We start from the raw sequence: 25,797 nt of genomic DNA, 5'->3' as shown, positions 1-25,797 counted from the left end.
TGGTAAAAAACAAAAAAATTATCGACTAAAATATCTAGCCAGGTGCGTCTGAGTTTAGCGAACCGACATAAGTATGGCAAACTTTAATGGGTAATTCTGCACGAAAAACTAATGACAGTTTACTTCATAAACGTTTACTTTATAAATGCTTTGTTTACCAAATAGGGAGGGGTTGAAATTTTTCTTACAAACTGACGATTTATTTATTGCTCTAAAATCGGCTGAAATACGCAAATGAAATTTTGTGGGTTTTAAGAGGTAGTTTTAACTTTAGTTAGTTAGAACATAACAGCGATCACTTTAGATCGTGGGTTCAAACCCCACCCGGTGTCAGTTGTTTAGATATTTATTAATTTGGCTAGTCTTTACTATGGCTATGATATTCAAGCTTAAAATGTACCTCTCTGTTACGTTGTTCTAAGATATGCAATAGGCTAATGGGCAACTGCGAGACTTGCAAGACTCTTGCTGCAAGACCAAGACCAAGACCAAGACTGGGAGCGCAATACCAAGACCAAGACCAAGACCAGGTGTACTGCCGCAAGACCAAGACCAAGACTGTCTAAGTCTCGTCTTGGTCTTGCATTTGGGCAACACTAGTATTAGGTGATTAAAAAGAAAAGTATAGTAATAATAAATATATAGAAATAGTAATAACAATAAGTAATAATAATTATTATAATAATTAAGTAATAATAAGTAACTTTTTGTAGTAAAAACAAAAATTATAGGGGGAGTATCATACAAACTGGCAAAATGTATGACATTCAAATGTCATTATTTCCATTTTAGTTCAAATATAACAGAATTCAGTTTAACCAACAGTATAAAATTTCATTAAAACACACTTTACTAAAAGGATCCTTTAAATCGAATTATGAAATCAAAATCGTTAACAGCCGCTTTAAAGTCCACTTTAACATAAAGCCTCCTTTTACTAAAGTCCACTTTTTCGAATGATTATGAAATCGGCTGTAATAAACCATACTAAAACTGCAGCAATTGAGAACAGGTAGGTACAATTACACACCACTTAAAGGTACACATATGATTTTAACTATTTAGAATGGGAAATAAGCCACAATATTATTAAAAAATGATTTTTATTAACGTTTCGACGCCCAAATCGGGTGCCGTTGTCAAAATACAAAATACTATTAATATAAACAAAAATGTTGTTGCTTAGTAAAAAAATTCTTCTAATAATTTATTTAATTTGACTCATTTATATCGGCAATTCAGATACATATGATACATTTTAAAGTAGAAGACTTTAAAATGATATTGCTAATATTTATGAGTTGCGTTCCTGGGACGACTTTACTGAAAGATAGTTCATTCGATTACATGAAATCAACCCCAACTCAAGAATATCCGTCACAAAAAAATCATAGCATGTGATCTGTCTTTAAAAAGACAACCACATGCAACGGTGACATTAAAATTCTCGCGTTAGAGATCTCATAGTAAATCACGAGGGAAAACCAGGAAAAACCTCGTGATACTATCCCGACATCTTATCATTGTCTTTTTAAAGACAGATCACATGCTATGATTTTTTTGTGACGGATATTCTTGAGTTGGGGTTGATTTCATGTAATCGAATGAACTATCTTTCAGTAAAGTCGTCCCAGGAACGCAACTCATAAATATTGGCAATATCATTTTAAAGTCTTCTACTTTAAAATGTATCATATGTATCTGAATTGCCGATATAAATGAGTCAAATTAAATAAATTATTAGAAGAATTTTTTTACTAAGCAACAACATTTTTGTTTATATTAATAGTATTTTGTATTTTGACAACGGCACCCGATTTGGGCGTCGAAACGTTAATAAAAATCATTTTTTAATAATATTGTGGCTTATTTCCCATTCTAAATAGTTAAAATTGTAAAAATGCCACAAGAAAATAGCTTCAGAACAACATACACATATGATGTTATAAAACATGTTCTACAACAAAATATATTAAAAATCCACAAGGACAAAGTTTTCCTGTAGTTGGCTCTATATCATATAATACAAAAAAAACATGAAAAAAAATTTTACGAAATGCTTTTCTTTGGGTACGAGGACTAAAATTAAAAATATTAATTAAAAATATTATAAAAAACATATGCAAACATATTTGCAAAAAAAGCAAAAAATAAAAAAATTGAAAAAATCTAACACATTCGTTCAAGAAAAGCGTGGGGCGAAAACCGTTTATTTGATGAAGACGCGCCCCACGCTTTTCTTTAACGAATGTGTAAGATTTTTTAAATTTTTTTTATTTTTTACTTTTTAGTCGATTTTTTTATAATATTTTTAATTTTAGTCCTCGTACCCAAAGAAGAGCGTTTCGTAAAAATTTTTTTTCATATTTTTTTATTTTTTACTTTTTAGTCTTACACTTTTCAAATATAAAAATATATCGTCATGTTTAAAATATATGTATAAAACGTAATTATGTACAAACATGAAAAGTAGTCGGAATCGGCAAAAAATTTGGAACTTTATTGTTTATTTATGAAGAATAGCGTAAAAAATTAACGAAAAAAAATGAAATTGTGTATAGTTCATATAATTAGCTACAATCTGTAAAAGTTTCAAGTTTTTTCATTGTAAAAAACAAGAAAGTTCAATCATTTTCCATTAAAATCGTTTTTTTTATTTAAACAATTAATAAACATAAAAAATAATTTTTATTGACTTTTCGTGTATTGTTCCCAGGAACGCATATGTCTGCAAATTTTCATTCATTTGCATTGAAGAAAAGGCAGTCAAATTAATGTCTAAAAATTTGACGCAAACAAAGATCCTTTATAAAAGGTATATATTTAAAAATCACTAAAAAGGACTACATCACAGAACTAGTTTTCGATTGGATGACCAATCATCATCAGTGCCTGCTTACGTGATCTAACAAAAAAATATAATATATTCGATGCGGTATGGCATACCGCATGTCAGTGGTTGAGGGTTAAACTCTTTTCTAGTTGAAAATATCATATTACCTGTGTACGATGCGCTTAACCCCCACAATTTTTGTACCCCAATGTTAACTCTCTTTTTTCAATAATTATTTTTATATCAGACCAAAAAAATGTAATTATTTATTTCAGTGTACACCTACAACATGGCATGTAGCACTAGATACGCAATATTTCATCCTGCTTTTGCTACTTTTGTGGTATATAAAAAAACATGAAAAATATATGTTACATATAGTTGGAGGTTTACTATCTACAGGTATATTAATCACATTCTACATCAACTATATCAACAAGTTGGAAGCTTTTAATATACCAAGGGCAGAGTAAGTAGCCTTCTCACTTCTAAATCTGGACCTCGGAGGTAAACTACACTATGTCGACATGGCGTTGTTTTGTTTTTATTCTTTTAACTCACTCAGCTCTCCAATAGCTTTCTAGAGGTATACTACACTTGGTACTAATGACCACGAAAACGAAATTAATAAAAAATAATTTAACACTATGTTCAAATAATTTGAGAGGTAAAAAGCGCCATGTAAACTTGGGTGTTTTTACCTCACAGTTACTCACTGAGTGTTGATCGCAAACAACACTATGTTGACTTAGTGCACTGAACACCTAGCGGCAAACGGGTCATAGGTAACTGTTCTTCTTAACAGAAATAAATTTCTTTGTTTTTATCTATTCTTTTTTATAGTAGTTACCTAGTTGTTTTTATAAAAATCGTGGTTATTAATACATTGTAATAAACAATCAACAAATATTGTGTAGCTTCTCTTGAAATTAGTGTTTCTATTTCGAATGGTGTTATGCTAAATATACACATAGTTTTAAAAGTTATGCTTCACTTAAAACTAAAAAATATATAAAAGAAACAAAAATAACCACAAGTATTATTAAATATTATTATTTTGTTGAGCCACAATATGTCAGCAACAAATTGCCAACATTGTTGTTATTTCTGTTTTCTTTCAAGTGACAATAAGTACATATTGGTTCATTAATAATAATGTTCTATTTGTGATAAAATATAGACAATTAAATAGACAACCAAACAACGTACCTTGTGTCTGGTATATACATAAAACTTATTTAGTATTACAATGGTATTACCTCATAATAACCATTTTTTTAAATCTTTTATAGTGCGTCTAATTAATTTGGCCAGATACTGTATACTACGGAAAAACAGAATCTCTTCAGATTGTCAGCAGATGTTGATGTTAGCGTTTATTGAATCGTTTTAAAGAATTCTTCACCTTACTTTTATTTTTTTGTTATAATACAGCTTCATAATTTTACAACACTATATTTTTCGGCAAACTTTTGTAAATTTAAACCAGACTTTTCACTTTCTCAGCTATTATAATAGGTACATTTTTATTATGTTTCTTAGCGGCAAAGGTTTCTTATTTTACGACATCCTTCCTTCGTGTTACCGACCACCGACCGTAATAAAAAAATTTTATGCAGGGTATTTCGCAATATTGGGTATTATCAACAAGTACCCATACAAAATATTTTGGCCGATATTAACTGGTAAATTTCTATGAAGTGGGATTTAAAAATAATGAGATTATTTAAATGGCCGTTAATACAGGTTGCCGATTGTGACAGGTGGCCATTAACACAGGTTTTAAGGTAATAACATTTAACTAAATTAAAAATTTGTTTCATGAGAAGTACCTAGCTAATTTTTTGGGCTTAAATACCTTTAAATTCAATAAATAGTTTATAAGTATAGATCAAACCTATCAGAGGCAAACTGCACTATGTCACTGTAAATTACCATTAATAACAGTAATTAGGGCAAATTTTAACGTTTCATTAGTTGAATTGTATAAACTAGTTATATGTTATGATTAAAATACGATCGCATTGTCTTTCAGAGCGAAACATACCTAATTATGGGATATATAAAATTTTTAAAACATTCAGAGGTAAACTGCACTATGTCACTGTAAATTACCATTAATTACAGTAATTAGGGCAAATTTTAATGTTTTATTAGTTAGATTATATAAACTAGTTATATGTTATGATTAAAATATGATCACATTGTCTTTCAGAGCGAAAGATACCTAATTATGGGATATATAAGATTTTTAAAATATTCAAACTGATCTACTGAAAAGTTGCTTAAAATGACATAGTGTAGTTTACCTCCGAGGTCCAGAAATGTTGCTCTACTGAAAAGTTGCTTAAAATGACATAGTGTAGTTTACCTCCGAGGTCCAGAAATGTCTTTTAATTTTTACTTAGCGCATCGTAATAACAATGATAAAATGTTTATATCATATACGTTCACGTTCAGTTCTCCAAACCAATACAGTCTTGTTAAAAATTCCACAATTAATGAGATCTTATACAGTGATGAGCGCACTAATAACCGGCAAAATAACACAGAAGATGGAAAACATATTAAGTTGTGAGATAAAAAGAGATGAACCTAGTGGATGTGTTAAATTTAGCGATAATAACTTAAAGATTGACATTATATTGATTGTTTCCCACCTTTATACGTATCGGACGAGTTTAAGAAATGCCACTGTCACAGTGACAGTTTTAGTTGACGTACTCCTCTCACGCGTCTAAAAGTTGGGAAACAATCAATATAATGTCAATTTATATGTTACTATCGCTAAATTTAACAACTGTACTAGTTTTATTTCTTTTTATCTCACAATTTAAGGTGTTTTCCATCTTTTGCGCTATTTTGCCGGTTATTAGCGCGCTCATCACTGCATACTGGGTGTTTGGTAAAGAATGGGCCATAGCTTAACCCTAGATTGTGGAGCTTAAAAAAGGTCGATTTAAGCTAACTTACCTTAGTACGAAAATGATAATAACCGAAATACAGGGTGTCAAAGTTAAATTTTATTTCATTTATTCTTAAATATTTCCTGACAGGCATGAGCTAACGACACACAATTTGGTAAGCGGGGGTTTTTTAAGACAAGAAATCTAAATTAGCCACCAAAAATGGTGTATTGCCCAGAGGGCGCCACATACGTCTTTCAGCGGGTATTTAATACGTTCAATTTTTTTTATCCCCACTCTATATACTTTTTGAATAAAAATTTATATTCTCTTAATATTTCTACTTAAAAAAGTTATACTACGTTCATCTCGCTAAACTTAACCGTTTTTATAGTGTTGGAAAATTCTCGAGAATGAAAAATCGGAGAAGATTCTCGAGAATATTCTTGAGAATATTCTCGATATGGAGAATTTTCTGAGAATGAACCCCATGACGCGCTTAAGAATATTGTTGAAAATGGAAAATAGGGTATTAAAAATCATGATCTTATATACAAAATTATGAGACGAAACAACAGTGTTATTTGTATATAAAAAATACAACAACAACAGAAAACACAAAATTTCTTTGATAAAAAAATTAAATTTTCTTCTTTACAGCAAATTAATCGATGTGGTTTGATAAAAGATGAGGCCTCGGATTCAGAATCTATTTTTATCATTAGCTCATCCTAGTCACCTACATTCTGAATTTCAATGTACTGATCAGAAGTTGTGGGATTTTGTTTTTCACGAGTGGCCAGCTCAGCTTGGTCTACGTCTTACAATTTTAAATGGTGGGCAATAAAAGTTACCTTAGCGTACGGCTCCACGGGCGAGAAATTGACGCTAGCAGTAGCAGTAAAATGAACTTAAGGTTGTTCTGAAGCTATTTCCTTGTGGCATTTTTATGATTAATTATTTATATGGGAAATTAGCCACAATTAAAATGAAAAAAATAATTTTATTAACGTTTCGACGCCCAAATCGGGTGCCGTTCTCAAAATACAAAATGTATTTTGTATTTTGACAACGGCACCCGATTTGGGCGTCGAAACGTTAATAAAATTATTTTTTTCATTTTAATTCTAGCTTATTTCCCATATAAATAATTAATCAATGAACTTAAGGTTCCGCGGAACGGAATAGAAATAGCCGAACTGTACCGACTACAGGACTTGTGCGTAGTCCGTTCAGTTTGGCTATTCCCATTCCGTTCCGCGGAACCTTAAGTTCATTTTACTGCTACTGCTAGCGTCAATTTTTCGCCCGTGGAGCCGTAGCCTTACGAGCCCATTTAGCAGTGAGCCGGTTTCTTTTAGAGGAGTGGATTAAAAAACCATAAGTATTGAAATTCCTTTCAGTCGCTGCACTGGATGAAGGCATGCTTAATATATCAACTGCTATTTTAGTTAATTTTGTTCCGAAACATGTACCTTTTCACCATATGATTGGGACTACTTTTTCAATTGATTTTACAACGTATGGTTTTCCAAAAAATCCCTCCTTATACCGATAAAGTGCCAAATCTGCCATTATTTCAGCCGACTCATCATCATATTTTAAAGTTGCTAAATTATCTACAAACTCAGTTTCCTCAACTTGTTCTTCTCTGCTTAAGTGAACACCATTCTAAATATTTGCACGTTAATATTGCACCAAAACAATAAATATTGACACTGTAAACACCCTTCCTAGAGGTTCATGAAATTGGTAAAAAAAATATACCTACATATTTTTTAAATTATAATAATTTCACCCGTATCTAGTTTTTATTTTTTTTTTTTTCGGTTTTTGAAAATATAGAAAATTTTTGCCGAGAATATTCTTGACAGAATTTTCTGGCCGAGAATATTCTCTTGAAAATATTCTCTTCTAACATCACTAGCGATGCAACATATTATTTGCATATCATTGTAGTTACACCCGAAAAATAAACTTAAAACCAAAATAATTGTACAAGTTCTCATATTTATGTTATTGCATCGCAAATTCCCTTAGAAGAAATTTGGATACATTTTTGGAAATTATTATGGCTTTAAGTTTATTTTTCGGGTGTAATTACAATGATATTATGCAAACAATTATGTTGCATCGCAGATTTAAAATGCGGTTATTTTGAAACCTGTTAAGTTTAGCGAAATGAATCTAGTATATCTTTTTTAAGTAAAAATATTAAGAGAATAAAAATTTTGATTCAAAAAGTATGTAGAGTGGGGGGCAAAAAAATGAACATATTAAATGAGCGCTGAAAGACGTATGTGGCGCCCTCTGGATAATACATCATTTTTGGTAGCAAATTTAGATTTCTCATCTCAAAAAACTCCCGCGCACCAAATTTCGTGTTGTTATCCAATGCCTGTCTGAAAATATTTACGAATAAATAAAATAAAAGTTTAACTTTGACACCGTGTATTTCGGTTATTATCAACTTTCGTACTAAGGTAAGTTCGACCTATTTTAAGCTCAGGAATCTAAGGTTAAGCTATGGCCCATTCTTTATCAAACACCCTGCATACGGGGTGAGGCAGATAAACGGCCTATTAGAAATATCTCGAGAACTAAAGGCAGCAGAATCATGAAAATTGGAATGAAGCGGTTTTGAAGAGTGATCTATTTAATGAAAATATTTTCATCTATTTGCTACTTCCGGTTATACCGGAAGTTGCTTATAACTTCGTTTTTTTAACTGGGACACAATGTACATTTTTATATTTTTGGATTCTCCTTGATGCCGTCTCTCTTAAAATATGAGGTTTTGTAATATTATACAGAGTAGATTAAAATATAATTACTTCAGTTTTTTTATTAATCTCGTACCGATATTCACACCCTGTAGAATTGTAGTAGTTTGACATAAAAAACTCTGTTTATGTTCAAATGAATTTAATATAGTCTACTGTTGTTAAGAATTAGCTAAATTTTTAATTTTATTATACAGGGTTGGTCGAAACCCTGCATCAAAAAAATATTTGAAATTTTATTAGGTTGGCCGTGAAAATATTCAAAGACAAAGAATTTTTCAAAAATAAATACATATTAATTTAGACTGATCCTTAAAATTACCAATAATGGTTGAGCTATCAAAATAGCTAGGTATGTGGTTAAGATTTATGTTATATGATATGTAGTAGTTGATATGTTGATATGTAGTAGTTGAGACACGATCGAGATTAAATCGTCTGTTATCGATGTATCCACATACGATCTACAGTTTCCCCTAATCGATATGTTAGCTGTAAAATGTTGTGTTGGTTATAGAAAATTTTATGTTTTAGTTCTTTATATTATTGATAAGTTAAGTTCTGAAGACTTCGAATACTTTTTTGAATGTTTAGAACAACTGGATATATTTAATGAAACCATTGTTATATTAGGTGACTTCAATGTACCCAAGTTTGTAGATCAAAGCAGATTAGATAAAAAAACATCAACTGTATTAGATTTTTTAAGTTTATTTAATTTAGTTCAATACAATGATGTGCCTAATAACTTAGGTCGTTTGTTGGATTTAGTAATGTCATCAGAGAAATGTGATATTATTCATGATAATTCTTCACTGGTTAAAGAAGATGGTCATCATCCTGCACTTATGATAAAGATTAATAATTTGGGAAAAAAGGAAATTAGGTTTTTACCAAATTCTAATTCGAAAATGTATAATTTTCGGAAAGCAAATTTCACTTCTCTGTATTCTGAACTATTACAAACTAATTGGGACTTTTTAGATAATTACGATGATGTAAATATAGCATTAAAGCAATTTTATAATATATTGTATACAATAGTTGATAGATATGTTCCGGTATACAAAAATTATAACCATAAGTATCCAAATTGGTATCACTCAGATATTATTAAAAATATTAAACTCAAAGCCAAAAACCGTCAAAAGTATAGAAAAACAGGAAACGAAATATATCACATAGAATTTAAAAGATTGCGCAAAGTTATTAAACAGCAAATTAAAACTGCATATAACAATTACATTGAAAACATTCAAGACAGTATTACCATTGAAACAAAATCATTTTGGTCTTATGTACATACTAAAAATAAGTCATCGCGAATTCCAGGTGAAATGTGCCATGAGGGAAATACTTTTGATAATCCCCAGGATATTGTCAACGCTTTTAAAACATTTTTTGAAAAAGTATATGTATCTACTGACAATAATGAACCAGAGGACATCAGCGTTCAGGGTTTTAATTTACCAACCATTAATTTTTTGAAATTTGAAGAAAATGAAATTCTGGAAGCTTTTAAAAGATTAAAAAATAAAATGACGACTGGTCCAGATAAGATTCCAGCATTTCTAGTTAAAGATTGTACACGAATATTTGTCAAACCGCTTCAAAAACTGTTTAACTTGTCTTTGGAAACTGGAAAATATCCTGAAATATGGAAAGAGTCAAAAGTATGTCCTATATTTAAAAATGGAGTTAAATCTGATATATCTAATTACAGACCTGTCTCTCTGTTGTGTAACTTCTCAAAGATTTTCGAGATTGTTCTGTATAATCGTATATATCCGTGTGTTCGCGGCTATATTGCACCTTTTCAACACGGATTCATAGATAAACGATCTACCGTCACAAACTTGGTAGTGATGACACAATTTATTTCTGAAGTATTAGATGAACAAGGACAAATTGATGTCGTATATACAGACTTCTCGAAGGCATTTGATAAGGTGGTTCATCCGTATTTATTATCCAAGTTATCAAATTTAGGATTTTCTGTTAATTTAATTAAATTCTTTGGTAGTTATTTAATAGGAAGGAGACAGTATGTATTCTATAATGGCTTTAAGTCAGATTTAATTCTGTCTAAGTCTGGTGTTCCGCAAGGCTCCAATCTAGGACCGTTATTATTTTTACTTTATATTAATGATTTGTTTCAAGAAATTAACTGTAAAAAATTGTGTTTTGCGGACGACTTGAAAATTTTCTGTAAGATCGACACTATTGGCGATTGTTTAGAACTTCAGCGTAACTTAACTGCTATTGATACATGGTGTACTAATAACAAACTACTATTAAATGCTGCAAAATGTAAAGTAGTGAGTTTTTGCAGGAAATTGACGACAATTAACTTTAACTATATAATTCAGAACTCTGTTTTGGAAAAATGTAATAGCCTCAAAGACTTAGGTGTCATTTTTGACTGCAAGTTAACTTTCAATTTGCATATTGAACAAAAAGTTTCTGAAGCTATGAGAATGTACGGTTTCATTATTAGGAATTGCAGAAACTTCACCAACATAACACCAATAAAATTATTATACTATTCTCTAGTACGTCCAAAATTAGAATATTGCAGTTTAGTTTGGTATCCTATATATAATTGTTATACAAAAGATATTGAAAAAGTACAGAGAAAACTTATAAAATATCTGATATTTAAAATTGATGGAATCTATCCTAACCGTGGATGTGATAATAATACATTATGTTGTAGAGTTGACATGGTTAGTTTAGAATTAAGGAGAGAAATTAGTTCATTAACATTTTTATATAAATTATTACATAACAGTATTGACTGTAGTGATTTATTAGCACAAATTAATTTCAACGTTCCTCGAGTTAGATCTAGATCAAACGTTTTATTTAAGTGTCCAAGAGCAAGAACAAATATATTAGTTAAATCGCCTCTTTTTGTCATGTGTAAGAATTATAATAGTATTTGCAATCATTGTGATATTTTTTCGTGCTCACTTAATGATTTGTTAAAAATGGCTTCTCTTTACTTAGATTAGGTCTCTACTATTACTTTGTAGATGTTATACTAATGAATTATGTGATTTTTTTTTCTGTATTTGTCCTATAAATGGGAAACTGTTGGGCAATAAAGCTATTATTATTATTATTATTATTATTATTAAGATTGTTGGTGCGATTAACAATTTAAGCACAAATTAACCCAGTTAGGTGTAGGGAATGCTTAAGAAATAAAAAAAGTACCATAACATATCATTTCATTGCAATACTAAAATATAGGGTGTTCCATTTAAGAAAACTCAGAAAATGCTCATTCCGAGCTTCGACCAACCCTGTATACTAAAATTAAAAATTTAGCTATACTAATAATTCCTAACAATAGTAAACAATTTTAAAAATTATTTGAACATAAATGGAGTTTTTAAACTACCCTCTATAATATTACAAAACCTCATACTTTAAGAAAGAAAAAATCGTGTAGATTCAAAAAATAAAAAATTACAGGCTGCCCCATTAAAAAAATGAAGTTATTCAATATAACCGGAAGTAGCAAATAGTTAAAAATATTTTTATTACATAGATCGCCGTAATTTTCACTATAAAATGTCGAAATATACAAGCCTAGAATTTTACCCCTTGGCATTGTGAAAGTATGCAACTACCATCAAGCAATACATAATTTTATGAAATGTATTTATAATAATCACGGCAGTGGCGGCTTTTGGGGGTAGGCAGGATAGGCCGGGCCTACCCAATAATTTTAAGAGCTTTAAAATTGAAAAAGATATATTCAAAAATTATGTTAAAGCATGTAAATAACTTTTAAATATACTAAATCACTCAATACATCAGCGTCCGTTAAGACAACTTTGTTATTATATTATCACAGAAAGCATCGAATCGTATTCAGGCATTTTAGATATCATTAATAGGCCCGCTCGCACCAGGCCGACCTAGCTCACATAAGATCTCCGCACAAAAAGCTTTTGAAGTTAAGCAGCTTGCCGGACAATGATTTTATTTGTCGTGTTATGCTTGGTGTATAGGCCCGAATCGAACTGGCCTTCGACCAGCCTCGTTGCCACTTTAAACATAATTATCGAATTCTAATATAAATTTTCTTTTTATCGAATTCTAATATAACTTTTCTTTTAAATTTGAATAAAAAATATGTAACACAATCTATAATTGTAACATATTTTTATACAAACAACACAATTGTAAACAAGTGCACGTTTGCGCAAAATGAGTTCAAAAAAATTCGTAAAATTGGAAAAAAAAATTGTTCGATTTTCACTGTTATTACTAGTGGTTTGGCCGATCTCGGTTGATTGTTTAAACTTTTTCTTGGAATAGTGCGATAGTTTTATAATTGATACATAAAAATGAGTTTTTCTGAGGCTTTACTAAATATGTTAAAGTTACCTTCTAAGTATTTTTATACATAAAAATAAATTTATATTTGCATATTATGTATTACACATACTTATATGTAATTTGCTGGCTTGGCCTACCCAAAATTTTACCCCACCAGCCGCCACTGAATCACGGACTTACGCTTTTTTCTGTCACTTGCAATTTAATGCGTTAAAAAGAATTCGATGAACTGCACTGAAAGAAGGGTTTGGTATAAACTGTACATACTGATTTACTATATTTAATATCATCTGATTATTATCCTAATGTTTTTATTTTTAATAAAAATGTATACCATTTTTTATACCATATCTTTTTTTTTTCTTTTTTGTTTTTATTTTATTTGTAGGACTGTGTATGACATTAAAAACCTGAGAGGAAATCCACATTGGCATAAACAGTTTATATCACCCTTTGGAAACACATGTGGTCCTCTTCTTGGTATTATCTTTGGTTATATCATATATAAAACAAGAAATGTCGAGATGTTCAAGCAAAAGGTAAAATATTAATTTCTGAATATTTAAGTATTAATAATTTATTTTCCTAATTTTTTTTTATTTATTTAAAACACTTATACCACATCAACCACGCAGGGTTATTAGTGGGATTACAAACACAATATTTTTAATAGGAATTACATTAAAAATAATATGATACAATTTTATGTCCTTTACATAATTCAATACATTTAAATTTTTGTCCGTCAGGATGGATTTGAGGTTGTCTGGAATTCCATGTATTCTTCTTTCATTTTGGAAACAAGGGCAGTCAAGCAGGAAGTGTTTCACTGTTAATGAAGTGGAGCAGTTGTTGCAAATTGGCGGTGGATCTTTACTGATAAGAAATTTGTGTGTTACAGCTGTATGACCAAACGGTTGATGATTACTTGGTCTCGTCTACTAGTGGGGTTATTCATACAGCTGTTCACCTGTGGGCATATTGGGATTAATTTGTTTGCAGAATTTTCCCAGTAATTTTGCCAAATGTTGTTGCAGTGAATTTTAATTAGATTTTTCATATCACTGTAAGGGTACTTTGTAATTTTTATAGTATCTTCTAAGTTGATTCGGCTTGTAGTTGCTAGTTGATCTGCTTTTTCATTTTCCCAGATTCCAGTGTGCGATGGTACCCAAATGAAGGCTATGTCCTTTCCCATCGAATGTAGTATGTCTAATTCATTTTTTATTGAATCCACAAGGAAAGAAAAGTTTTCCTGTAGTTGGCTGTATACCATCAATCACAAAAATTGGAATAAATCCTTTGTAAAAGGTATAAAATTTATTAAAATCCCTAAAGGGCTACATCAGAACAAAACGTTTTCGATTTTTTTACAAAATCATCATCAGTGTAAGACAGTCTGAGCCACCAAAGAAATATAGGGGTAATAACCCTTCAAATATAAAATGTATGCTTTACAGATGCATATTTACTGAAAATGCCTTGTGATGGGCATTTTGATGCATTTTAAGTAAATATGCATCTGTAAAGCATACATTTTATATTTGAAGGGTTATTACCGCTATATTTCTTTGGTGGCTCAGCTAGCATCCAGGCTGTCTTACACTGATGATGATTTTGTAAAAAAATCGAAAACGTTTTGTTCTGATGTAGCCCTTTAGGGATTTTAATAAATTTTATACCTTTTACAAAGGATTTATTCCAATTTTTTATTGATTGTATAATGGGATTTGTTGTATAAATTTGCTTTAATTTCAATAATGCATTAAGTGAATCTGTAATGATGACGCACTTCATCGTGTTAATCGATTTGAAAAAAGTTAAGGCTTTCAATATAGCCGTGGTCTCTCCTGTGAGTATACTACAAGTTGTAGGTAACTGTATGCTGTAGGAGTTTTCATCAGAATAGTAAGCAGCAGTATGTCCATCAGGGGTGTTAGAGGCGTCTGTAAATATGTGTAAGTGATTGGGGTAATATGATATGATTTCTGCAAAAAGAATTTTAAATAATTGAGATGTTTGTATTTGATTTGGGGTACTTTCTTAGTGTTAGGTCAATGGTGAGAGGGTGGGTTGTCCATGGAGGAGAGACTGCATTTGTATATAGCAATAAACTAAATTGATCCATGTTAAAATTTGTGGCTTTTATTCTTTCTATTAGAGGTATACAGTTTGTTGATTTTTTAGAAGAGGGGATACCAGGTTGGAAAATTTGAGAGAAAAGAGGATGTTGTTTTTGGATTGAAATTTTGGCAATGTAGTTTAGTGATAACTGTTGTCGTCTTATGGTCAGAGGAGGCTCTTTAGCTAGAACTTGTAGGCTACAAGTGGGACTAGTTCTAAATGCACCAAGTGCCAGTCTCAAAGCTGTAGATTGAATGCTGTTGAGTTTTTTAGGGTAGTTTTGTTTGCGGCGTTATAACATATGCAGCCGTAATCTAGTTTACTTATTATGAGTGATTTGTATCTGCGCCCCAAACTTTATTAGACAGAATTTTGAGTATATTTAACCTAGATTGACAGGAATGTTGTAGTTCCTTTATATGCGAGTTCCAATTTAAGGTTCTGGTAAAAGTTAGACCTAGAAAATTAACTACTTCTGATTATTTTATTGATAAATTATTTAAAGTAAGTCAGTAGAATATCGAGATCTGTTTTTATTAAAAATCATGTATTGTGTTTTTTCTGTAGAGAAGTTAAACCCAGTTTTTGACGTCCAATTTTCAAGCCGAGTTATAAAATTTTGTAAGATTTTAGTTGCAGATTTTATATTGTTTGATTTAGTATAAACGACGATGTCGTCTGCATAAATACTGGCTTTAATAGGTGCCCTAATTTCATGAATAACACTATTAATAGCAACTAAGAATAATGTTGGACTTATTATGGAACCTTGAGGGATTCCATTATCTAATGTTCTTGTTGAGCTTTTAAGGCCATTTATTCTAATTTCTATTGATCGATTATTTAAAAAATTGTTTACAAATGCTAATATGTTACCTTGAATTCCGTTTTCGCTTAAATTTTTTAAAATACAGTGTCTCCAAGTTCTTTCAAAAGCTTGGGTAATATCAAAAAATATTGCAATCAGTTTTTGGTTATTAGCAAAGGCTTCATTAATTGAGTTTTGTAAAGTAACATGGTTATCTGACTTCGACCTGCCTCCTCGAAAGCCGCTTTGATAGGGGGAAAGGAAATTATTGTTTTCCAAGTGCGAGATTAAACGTAGGTTTAAAATTTTTTTTCAAGATTTTACACATACTACAGGTAAGAGAAATGGGGCGGTAAGAAGAGGGATTATCTTTGGGTTTATTTGGCTTGATGATGGGAATTATTATTGCCTGGGACCAGGGCCGCCGAGAGGGATGAGCGGGCCCCAGTAAAAAGTGAAGGGCGGGCCCCCGGCAAAAAGTGAAGAGCGAAAAAAATTGTTTAGTTTTTATAGAAATAATAGTATATTACATACCTAGCGGGAAAGTACTCTATTTCAGCCGAGCAGCAAGGTAGTTTACCGAGGTAAACTACAGACGCGAGGCTAGAATGAGTTCCCGCGAGGTTTGTATACTATTTTACTCACAATCGGTTAGTAGTTTATGGATTTCTAATACTCTAATACTAATCTACCAATAATTATTTCGTTTCAAATATCTGTATCCATTTTCATTATGTGATAAGATGAATTATTTTAAGTAACCTGTGAGATCGTTGCTAGGTAATAAAACAAGTTTGTTGAATCTGACATTTAGGCGATACACGACGCCATTAATTGTACATATAATCAAATTGTGTTTATTATATTTACTAATCATCTATTTCTGAAACTCATAATTTTGAGCAACACGGTCTTACTTTAACCGTTAATAGTAATCATAATTCCAATGTAACTATTACTTATTTATAATTCCAAATAATTGACGAGTTGGCCGTCTTTGCAAACAGACGTGTTTTATTTAAATTCAAATGGGACATGTTTTTGTTAAATTGGTGATTAGTGTATGGTAATTAACAACTAGGAAATCAGTAAGTAGACTTTTTGTTGAGCAGATATTGGTATAATATCTGTAAATTTAATACCTTTATTTTTATTTTATTTTCAAGTGTTGCAATTTTGGCATCCAGAATCGCAATATGTCTAATCAATCTCACGTCACCTCTGATTTAACCTCCAAAAATGAATCTCAATCTACTTCTTTTCTACCACCTCAAAACCCATCTCCATCTAAAAACAAAAATCAACGATCTTATGCAGCTGCTACTCTCACAAAAGCTCCTCCACCCACTACTCCTTCCCGTGACCAAGCTATCATAATGCCCTCCGCTCCCAACACTGTCATTTTTGATTACATTAAGGCAATCGGCACAATTGTTACACCCAAAAATATCCATTTTGCATCACGCGTTGCCTATGGTCGTATTTTTATATATTTATCTTCTTCTGAGCAAGTAGATAATCTATTAAAAACCACTCAAAATATTTCAATTAACTCTCAAATTATCCCTATTCGCAGACTTGTATCTCCATCAAAAAGAATTTTAGTGTCTAATGTTAGCCCTTCTATCCCACATGCTGTTATCGAAAAAGCTCTCTCTGATCTTGGATTAAAGACTATTACACCTCTCACTCATGTCAGATGTGGTACAACTGACGATGAATATGCACACATTATGAGCTTCCGAAGGGTAACTTATATAATTTCGGAACGAGAAGACTTTTCCCTTCAAACGTCGGTTCTAATTGTTCATGAAAATATCCCACAAAGAATATTTATATCAACAGATAAATTGGAATGCTTCCTTTGTAAACAGCCAAATCACACTGCCGACTCCTGCCCCAACATATCCAATCCTATTTCCTCTCAACCGAATGAAAAAACTATTGATCATATCTCTCACATTTCTCATACTGAAAGTGCCAACAATGTTCAAAATTTTACTGACGACTCTCAGAACCTTCCCGTCACGTCTATATCTACACAATCACCGGAACCCGGTGACAAAAGACCTCACTCCAACGATAGCCGTCTAGAAACTCCAACCCCTAGCTTACCAGAAAATCTTTCCGATCCAAATAATCGAGATCACTCTGAAACCAATACATCTCAAATTATTCATCAACAACCTAAAAAGAAAACCAAAAAATCTAAGTCAAAAGAACATGGAATACAAATAATAAGTGATATAACTCGCTCTACCATTCAAAATTTATATGCTAAAGCTGACACCTCATTCTCCCTTCAAGAGACGCAGCTAATTGCCTTTCTTGAAAATACTTTCGGTAACTCTGACCCTTTAGCGGAAGCATACAAATTTACTACAGACATTCCCTCTCTTCTACAAGATTTAAATAAGCTATATAATGCTTCCAATGAACGTTCCTTAAAAAATCGTCTAACTCGTCTTCAGAACAAAATTAAATACAAACTAGACCCCGACTCTTACACATTCTCTGGAGATCCTACTACTGACGAATGCTACTCTACTGACTCGTCCTTACATTAACCTTCTTTTTTAATATAACGTTCACCATTCTCCAATGGAACTGCGATGGATTCTATCCTCGCATAGAAAGAATACAAAAACTTATTACAATCCACAATCCTGAATTTATCTGTTTTCAAGAGACTAATTTTAAACAAAATCACTGTGGTCGACTTAAAAATTTTGAAGGGTATCATCGCATTCGTACTAACTGTTCTAGAGCTAGTGGCGGTGCATCGATATTTGCCTCAAGCGATATATACTCCTCTCTTCTACCTCTTACCACTAATCTCGAAGCGGTAGCAATAAGTGCTTGGTGTCCAACCAAACTCACTATATGCAGTTTATATATTCCTCCAGACTATAAATTAAAAGAAGAAGAATTAGTTGATCTAATCTTTCAGCTTCCACAACCTTTCATACTTACTGGCGACTTTAATGCTCATAACACCATGTGGGGCTCCATTCGTACATTTGGAAGAGGTAAAATTGTTGAAAACGTTTTAAGTGTGTCTGGTTCTTGTCTTTTAAATACGTCCTCACACACTCACTTTAACTTATCATCCAATACCTTTTCCGCTATAGATCTTACCATATGCGACCCTAAATCAGCACCCTTTCTTTCCTGGAACACTTGCGATGATCTGCACGACAGTAATCATTTTCCCATCATAATATCTTCATTCTCTAATCAGGAACATCCTATCCGCAATTACTGGAATCTAAAATTTGCTGACTGGACAAGATACACAATTGAAACGAAAAACATCCTCTCTACTCAAACTTTCCATACAGACGCAAACATCGCTCTTAAACAAATAACTGACTGTATAATTACAACGGCTAACAAGTATGTTGGTAAAAAAACATCATCTTTCACCCGCAAAACAGTCCCTTGGTGGAATTCAGCATGCGATGAAGCTGTCCGCAAATCCAAATCCGCTCTAAACAAATTGCGCCACAATAACACCCCGGCCAATCTTATACTCCACAAAAAACTTAAAGCCAAAGCCAAATATATCATAAAACAAAGCAAAAAAACTTCCTGGCAAAATTACGTCTCAACCTTAACAATCCATACCTGCCCTAGTCATGCCTGGAACCAAATAAAACATATACAGGGTCGCAAATCTAGTAATAAGGTTCCTAATATTATCATAGACGACAAAGTCATCTGTGATAGCCAATCAATTTCAAACGCTTTCGCCCTTCACTTTGAAGAAAAATTTAAAAATAAAAATTCCTATTCTACATCCAATTCCTCTCTTGTCCCTCCCCTTATAAATAATTCTATTGACCCTCTTGATATCATATATGTAAATGAACCTTTTACCCTACATGAACTAAAATTAGCCTTATCCTCTTGTAGAAGCCATGCAGCTGGTCCTGATAAAATCCCATACATTTTCATAAAAAACCTCTCCGATATCTCCCTTTGCAAACTACTGGATTTTTATAACCTTGTATGGAATTCCCAACAATTCCCAACGAAATGGGGTGACTCTACCATTATTCCGATAAGGAAAAAGGATCAATCCTCCTCATTAGCAAAATCTTATCGTCCTATTTCTCTTACTAACACTTCCTGTAAACTTCTTGAGAAAATGATTAATAAAAGACTACTATGGTTTTTGGAAAAATATTATCAAATTTCAAATTTTCAATCCGGATTTCGACGTAATCGATCCACTAGGGACAACCTTGCCCTTCTACAAACCCACATAGCAACAGCACTCAACGGTCAACAAGATATGGTCGCAGCTATTTTTGACATTGATAGTGCCTATGATACAATCTCTAGAAAATCCATATTAAACAAATTACGTCATTGTAACCTTAACGGAAATATTTTTCACTTTATAGAAAAATTTCTACAATCCAGATCCTTTAAAGTATCTGTAAATGGTAAGTCCTCTAGAATATGTTCTCAGCGACACGGAGTACCTCAAGGTTCTGTTATTAGCCCTACCCTTTTTATTCTTGCTATAAATGACATATGCAATAACTTCCCCAAGCCTGTTCAATATGTTCAATACGCCGATGACCTTATTATATATTGCCATGGCAAAAACGTTAAGACCTCCTGTCAACTGTTACAGCTTTCAGTTGACCCTGCCCATCCCTTCTCCAGTCACTCCTCCCTGGACCAAACACCTCCCTTTATTTAACACATCCCTTACCATTTACAACAAACATGACACACCCCCTGCTCTTATAAAGAAAGCATTCCTAGAAATACTAGACAGAACATCTTTTGATTTAATACTTTATACTGATGCTTCCAAAAATTCTTGTGGTGTAGGATGCGCAGTTACTACTTTGAAAGATCTTATAAGTTCCTCTCGGTTGCCTTCATCATGCAGTATTCACACGGGAGAGCTGTATAGCATTCTCCAAGCCTTTAAATCCATCTCCACATCATTCAAAAATGTAGCAATTTGTACCGATTCGCTTTCCTCCATATTCTCATTAAAATCAATGTTTACTGATCATCCACTAGTTCAGAATATACACGATATATACCAATCTCTTCATGCTCAAGAAACAAGGGTCTTACTTATCTGGCTCCCATCGCATATTGGCCTTGACGGTAACGAAACTGCTGATCACCATGCTAAAGAAGCGGTTACTTCATCTATTAGCCAAATAACCCAAACAACAATCCAAATAAGCAAAGACCTTAAATCCAAGTTCAAAAAGTCAATCCTACAATCTTGGCAAACTCGTTGGGATAACTGTGACACAGCCTTACACAGAATTCAACCTACACTTATTACTCGGCCAAGTCTTAACCACCTCACCCGCAACGAATCAAGACACAAGACATAAGACTGACACATGGACACTTAATGTCCACCAATAATGAACGTCCAACATGTCAAAAGTGCAATACAACCCTTACAGTAAGCCATATTTTAACAGACTGCCAAATGTACACCAGATATGCCAGAAAACACAACATGAAAACGTCGCTTCAAGATATCCTAAACGATACAACTGAATTCTCCAAAGTGCTACAATTCCTGAAAGACATTAATCTCTTTAATAAAATTTAATAAATAATATCAAAGTGCAACACAACCCTTTCAGTAAACCATATTTGAACCGCCTGCCAAATGTATGAACACCATAAACCACAACATGAAGACGTCGTTTGAAGACATCATAAAGGGTATAATACTCGTGAAAGACATTAATCTATTTAATAAAATAAAGTTTAATAGCTAAGTAATATCTAATTGTTATTTTTTTGTACTATTAAGAATTTTTGTTATCTTGTAATCTGTAATAATTGTTTAAATTAACTGTACCATGCCAATGGCCTTAGCTGTCGAGGCATTTAAGCTAAATAAAAAAAAAAAAATTCCAAACAGTTTTCTTTTTGTTATTGTTGTTGTTGTTTCTTAATTAAATAAATGTTAAGTGGATTCTATTCTTTCTAAACCATCTTTTAATCAAAAATGACATTGACATTTGCAGGTAGAAAAGTGAAAGATGCTAGCCGGGAAAGTACTTTCCCGGCTAGCTGGGAACGTAAAGTAAGTAATAAGTCGCTTCCTGATTACTTCAAAGGCTAGAAATCCATAAATTACTAACCGATTGTTAGTAAAATTATTAATAAGAAATATTACAAATATAAATTTTATTAAATTTTGATTATATTTATAATAGTGAAAATATTTATAATACAAGTGTTTTTCGAGTTTTCTGATCGACAAAAATGTCTCTAATTTTCGAAAAATCGCATGATTTTACCAAATAATTCTCAATTCACAAAGCTGATACCTAGATAGGTAGCTAACCGATCCTGTTTCATTGCGATTTTTAGCATTTTGTTCCATAGCATTTTTATGCGAAAAAGAAACCTAAAGGATCTTTCTGCTTTGACTGTCAACGGTAATGTGCAAAATATTCTTAACGCAATAACGATTCAAATTTGAGATGTTTAATTTTATTAAGCAAATCTATTGGAGAAAGTCGAGATTCACCAATATTATCCGTGTATATCACTCTCAAATAAAAAATTTCATCTATCAATTCGTCACTGATGTCTTCTTTATAAAACTCGCGCAATACATATATAAATTTTTTTTAATATTGTCTTCATCTTCATCTCAGAATAGCCATACAATTTTAAATAGCGAATGAATTTTATTATCCGCATTAAATCTTGTGGTTAAATTGCTTATTATATGACAATATTAAATATTTCCCAGCGAAATATTGCGTTGCTGGTAACTAATTTGGATTCTTCAACATAGATTCTTCTGATTTTTTGTAATTCTTCTAGAAGCCCTGATATATTTTTAATCTCCATATCCATACCATAGTTTTATCTGACTGCACACTGCACTGTAGTACTCCTGTGATTTATTGCTGTTAAAATTTTAAACCAAATCGATTAAAGGTCATAATATTAAATATAGCCGAGTATTAATTAAACGCATTATGGACATGAGAAGGGAAGAGCAAAAAAACTGGAAAAATTACGTCTTTCGTCTGGTCAACGCCGGGCCGCCGGGCCCCTTATATCGCCGGGCCCAGGTAAAATGTACCGGCTGTACCGCCCTCTCGGCGGCCCTGCCTGGGACCAAAGGTCAGGAAATTTATGTTTTAGAAAACAAATATTAAATAAATCTAGTAGAACTAGTTTAACTGTAAATGGTAAGTTGTTTATAAATATTGGTGGTATGTCATCTGGTCCGGCCGAGGTGTTTTTTAAATCAGAAATAGCAAATTCCAATTCTTGAAGAGTTATGGCGATATTTAAAGAATTATCGATTTCGTTTATGGTGATAATAGAGGATTCTAGAGATTCCTTGTGCGTTAACATTTCCTGAGGTATATTATTATTGATAGAATTGTGTTGGTAAACATCAGCTAATGTTTCTGCAATAGTTTTGTTACAAGTAATTAGCGTTTGACCAAGAGTTAAGGTATTTATTTGTCTAAAAGAGTTGGAACCTTTGAGTTTACGTATTTTAGACCAAATGACAGCTGAAGGGGTTGATGAATTTAGAGACGAGACATAATTTTCCCATGTATTTCTTTTGCTTTTTTTTATGAGATATCTCGTTTTCGCTCTAAGTTTTTTAAAATTGAGTAAATTTTCTTCAGTATTCTGCTTTTTAAGTTTATTAAACGAGCGTTTTGTTATAGATAGAGCCAGTGCGATTTCGCTGGCCCACCAAGATACTGGTTGCCTATTACAAAGTTTAGTTTTACCGATATTAGTTAAGGCTGCTTCTGTTATGATATTATTTAGGGATCTAATGTCAGAGTTTATGTCACTGCTTAATTGGAAATTTTCAATTTTCTTTTGGATGTCGATTTGATAGGAATTCCAGTTTGCATTTTTTAATTTCCAAGATTGATATATTGGGAATTTAGGAGATTGAGATTTATTAAATGTTACATTAATGGGGAAATGATCACTGTCATGTAGTGATTCTAAAGTATTCCATAAGAGATAAGTTGACAATGATTGGCTACATAATGTTAAATCTATAGCGGAAAATAAGCCGTTATAAGAATTAAATCGGGTCGATTTACCAGTATTAAGTAGTATTAAATCTGAGGATTAAATGAAGTGATTCATTAGGTTGCCGAATTTGTCAGTTTTATGACTTCCCCATGCCGGATGATGACAATTCATATCACCTAAAATTATTTTTGGATTTGGGATTTGATCTATAAGATTACTAAATTCTTGTAAATCGAGGTCGCTGGGATGAGGCAGATATATATTGCAAATGTTAATGGGTTTTTGATAAGTAACTGCTACAGCTACAGCTTCAAGACTAGTATTTATTGCAATGGGTTTAGCTTGTATATCAGTTCTAGTAAAGATAACTACTCCGCCACTGGCATGGTGAGCGTTTCTGTTTTTTAGAAAACATTGATAGTTTCGAAAGTTTATATTGGTATTTTTAAAATGGGTCTCTTGAAGACAAAGTATTTTAGGAGATAGTTCATTTATTAACAGTTTTAATTGTTCAATATGGGTGTAAAACCTATTAAGGTTCCATTGCACAATAAAAGAATCTGACATTAGATTTCCGATTGGGATTGCGGTTCGTCGGACTCTTTAATTGAAGATGCTTGATTGGGGTTTAGTTTCTTCTTTAAACGGGTAATGTTATTTTTTAGTTTTGAGTTATGGATGTAACAGTGGATGAAGTTAAGAATATCGATTAGTTCAGAAGGTTCATTGAAATAATTTTTGGAGATTAATTCAGGATGTTGAGAGTATAATGTATTTTCTAGAAAATCGCAGATTTCATTATAATTTAAAATAAATGCGGGTGATCTATTCTCTATTTTATCTTTTATTGATTCCAGAGAGAGAGTAAGTTCTTTGCGTGAGGATTTATCTGATTTTTTGTATTTTTTCTTTGGTTTGTTTAAAGTAGGCGGCATAAAAGGTTGTGTGTTAATTTGTGGATTATTGTCAATAATGTCTGGAGAGGAAGAGATTTGTCTTTTAACTTGATTGGTTTTACTGGGAATATTTATAGAGGATGGGGACTTTTCGACTGCTAGAATTTTGGTAGAATTATCTGAGACTGATGATGTACTGGGAGGAGGGTTTTGGTTTGTGTTGTTTATAGGTGTTACTGGTGAGTCAGTTTCTATTGTTAAATTTGTTTGCTCATTTGATTCCTGAGCTATTGTACTAGGTTGGCTAGTTTCTAGTGAAGGGTTTGATGGGGTCAGATCAGTTCTATGAGGACATTCAGTTTCTTTGTGGCCTATAGTTTTACAATTTGAGCAGTTATATCCATCTATGGAGAGGAACAGATGATATAGGGTGTTGTCATGTGTTATAAGAAAAGAATCAGGGATAGACATATTTTCTAGAGGATTGATAAATATTTGCCGTCTAAAACTGAGGACATGGCTGTATTCTGTTTCCGGCATACCTACTCTTAAGATAGTCATCTTAGACACGGCAATGATACCCATCTTTTGTAGTTCTGCTTCTATAATGTTGCTAGGAATTGTAGGGCATGCATTAGATACTATGAGTCTATCGGCTGGAGTAATCAATCTTCTTATTTCTATCTCTGCTTCTTTTATAGTTACACATTTGTAGGAGTGGAGAAGTGAATCGACCATGCTTTTTGAGGAAAGATAAATACAAATTCGATTGTTAGAAATTCTTGATGCGAAAATGACGTTACGAGGTCCTACTAGTGATCCTACTGCAATGATGTAGTCGTGAATTTTGGTATCTTCCATACTGGACCGGACAACAGCTTGATCTTTTGTTGGATGTTTAAAAGAATTTACTACACTGGAATATGAGATTGGAGATGAGTTTTGTGTTTGATTCATGTTGATTGAAATAGTGTTATTTAAAGTAATATAGTTTGAAGTCATTATATTTTAAGGTGCCGTAAGTCCGGCCCTGTCGCCAGTTCGAAAACTGGTCTTCGTTCTG

At 32.2% G+C, this 25,797-nt stretch overlaps 1 protein-coding gene across 1 annotated transcript in view; it reads left to right on the top strand.

The window, feature by feature from the left end:
• LOC126892659 (nose resistant to fluoxetine protein 6-like) overlaps positions 1-25,797 on the top strand; it is a 187,276-nt gene that overhangs the window by 80,291 nt on the left and 81,188 nt on the right. The window contains exons 7-8 of the mRNA XM_050662301.1: positions 3,109-3,302; positions 13,264-13,414. Of these exons, the coding sequence (XP_050518258.1) occupies positions 3,109-3,302; positions 13,264-13,414 (345 nt within the window). The remainder of the gene's footprint in view (positions 1-3,108; positions 3,303-13,263; positions 13,415-25,797) is intronic.

This window comes from Diabrotica virgifera, chromosome 9 (assembly GCF_917563875.1).
Source record: "Diabrotica virgifera virgifera chromosome 9, PGI_DIABVI_V3a".
In the NCBI taxonomy this organism is placed as follows: Eukaryota; Metazoa; Arthropoda; class Insecta; order Coleoptera; family Chrysomelidae; genus Diabrotica; species Diabrotica virgifera.
The sequence above is the reverse complement of the archived record's forward strand: the minus strand, read 5'-3'. Positions and strand labels throughout refer to the sequence as shown.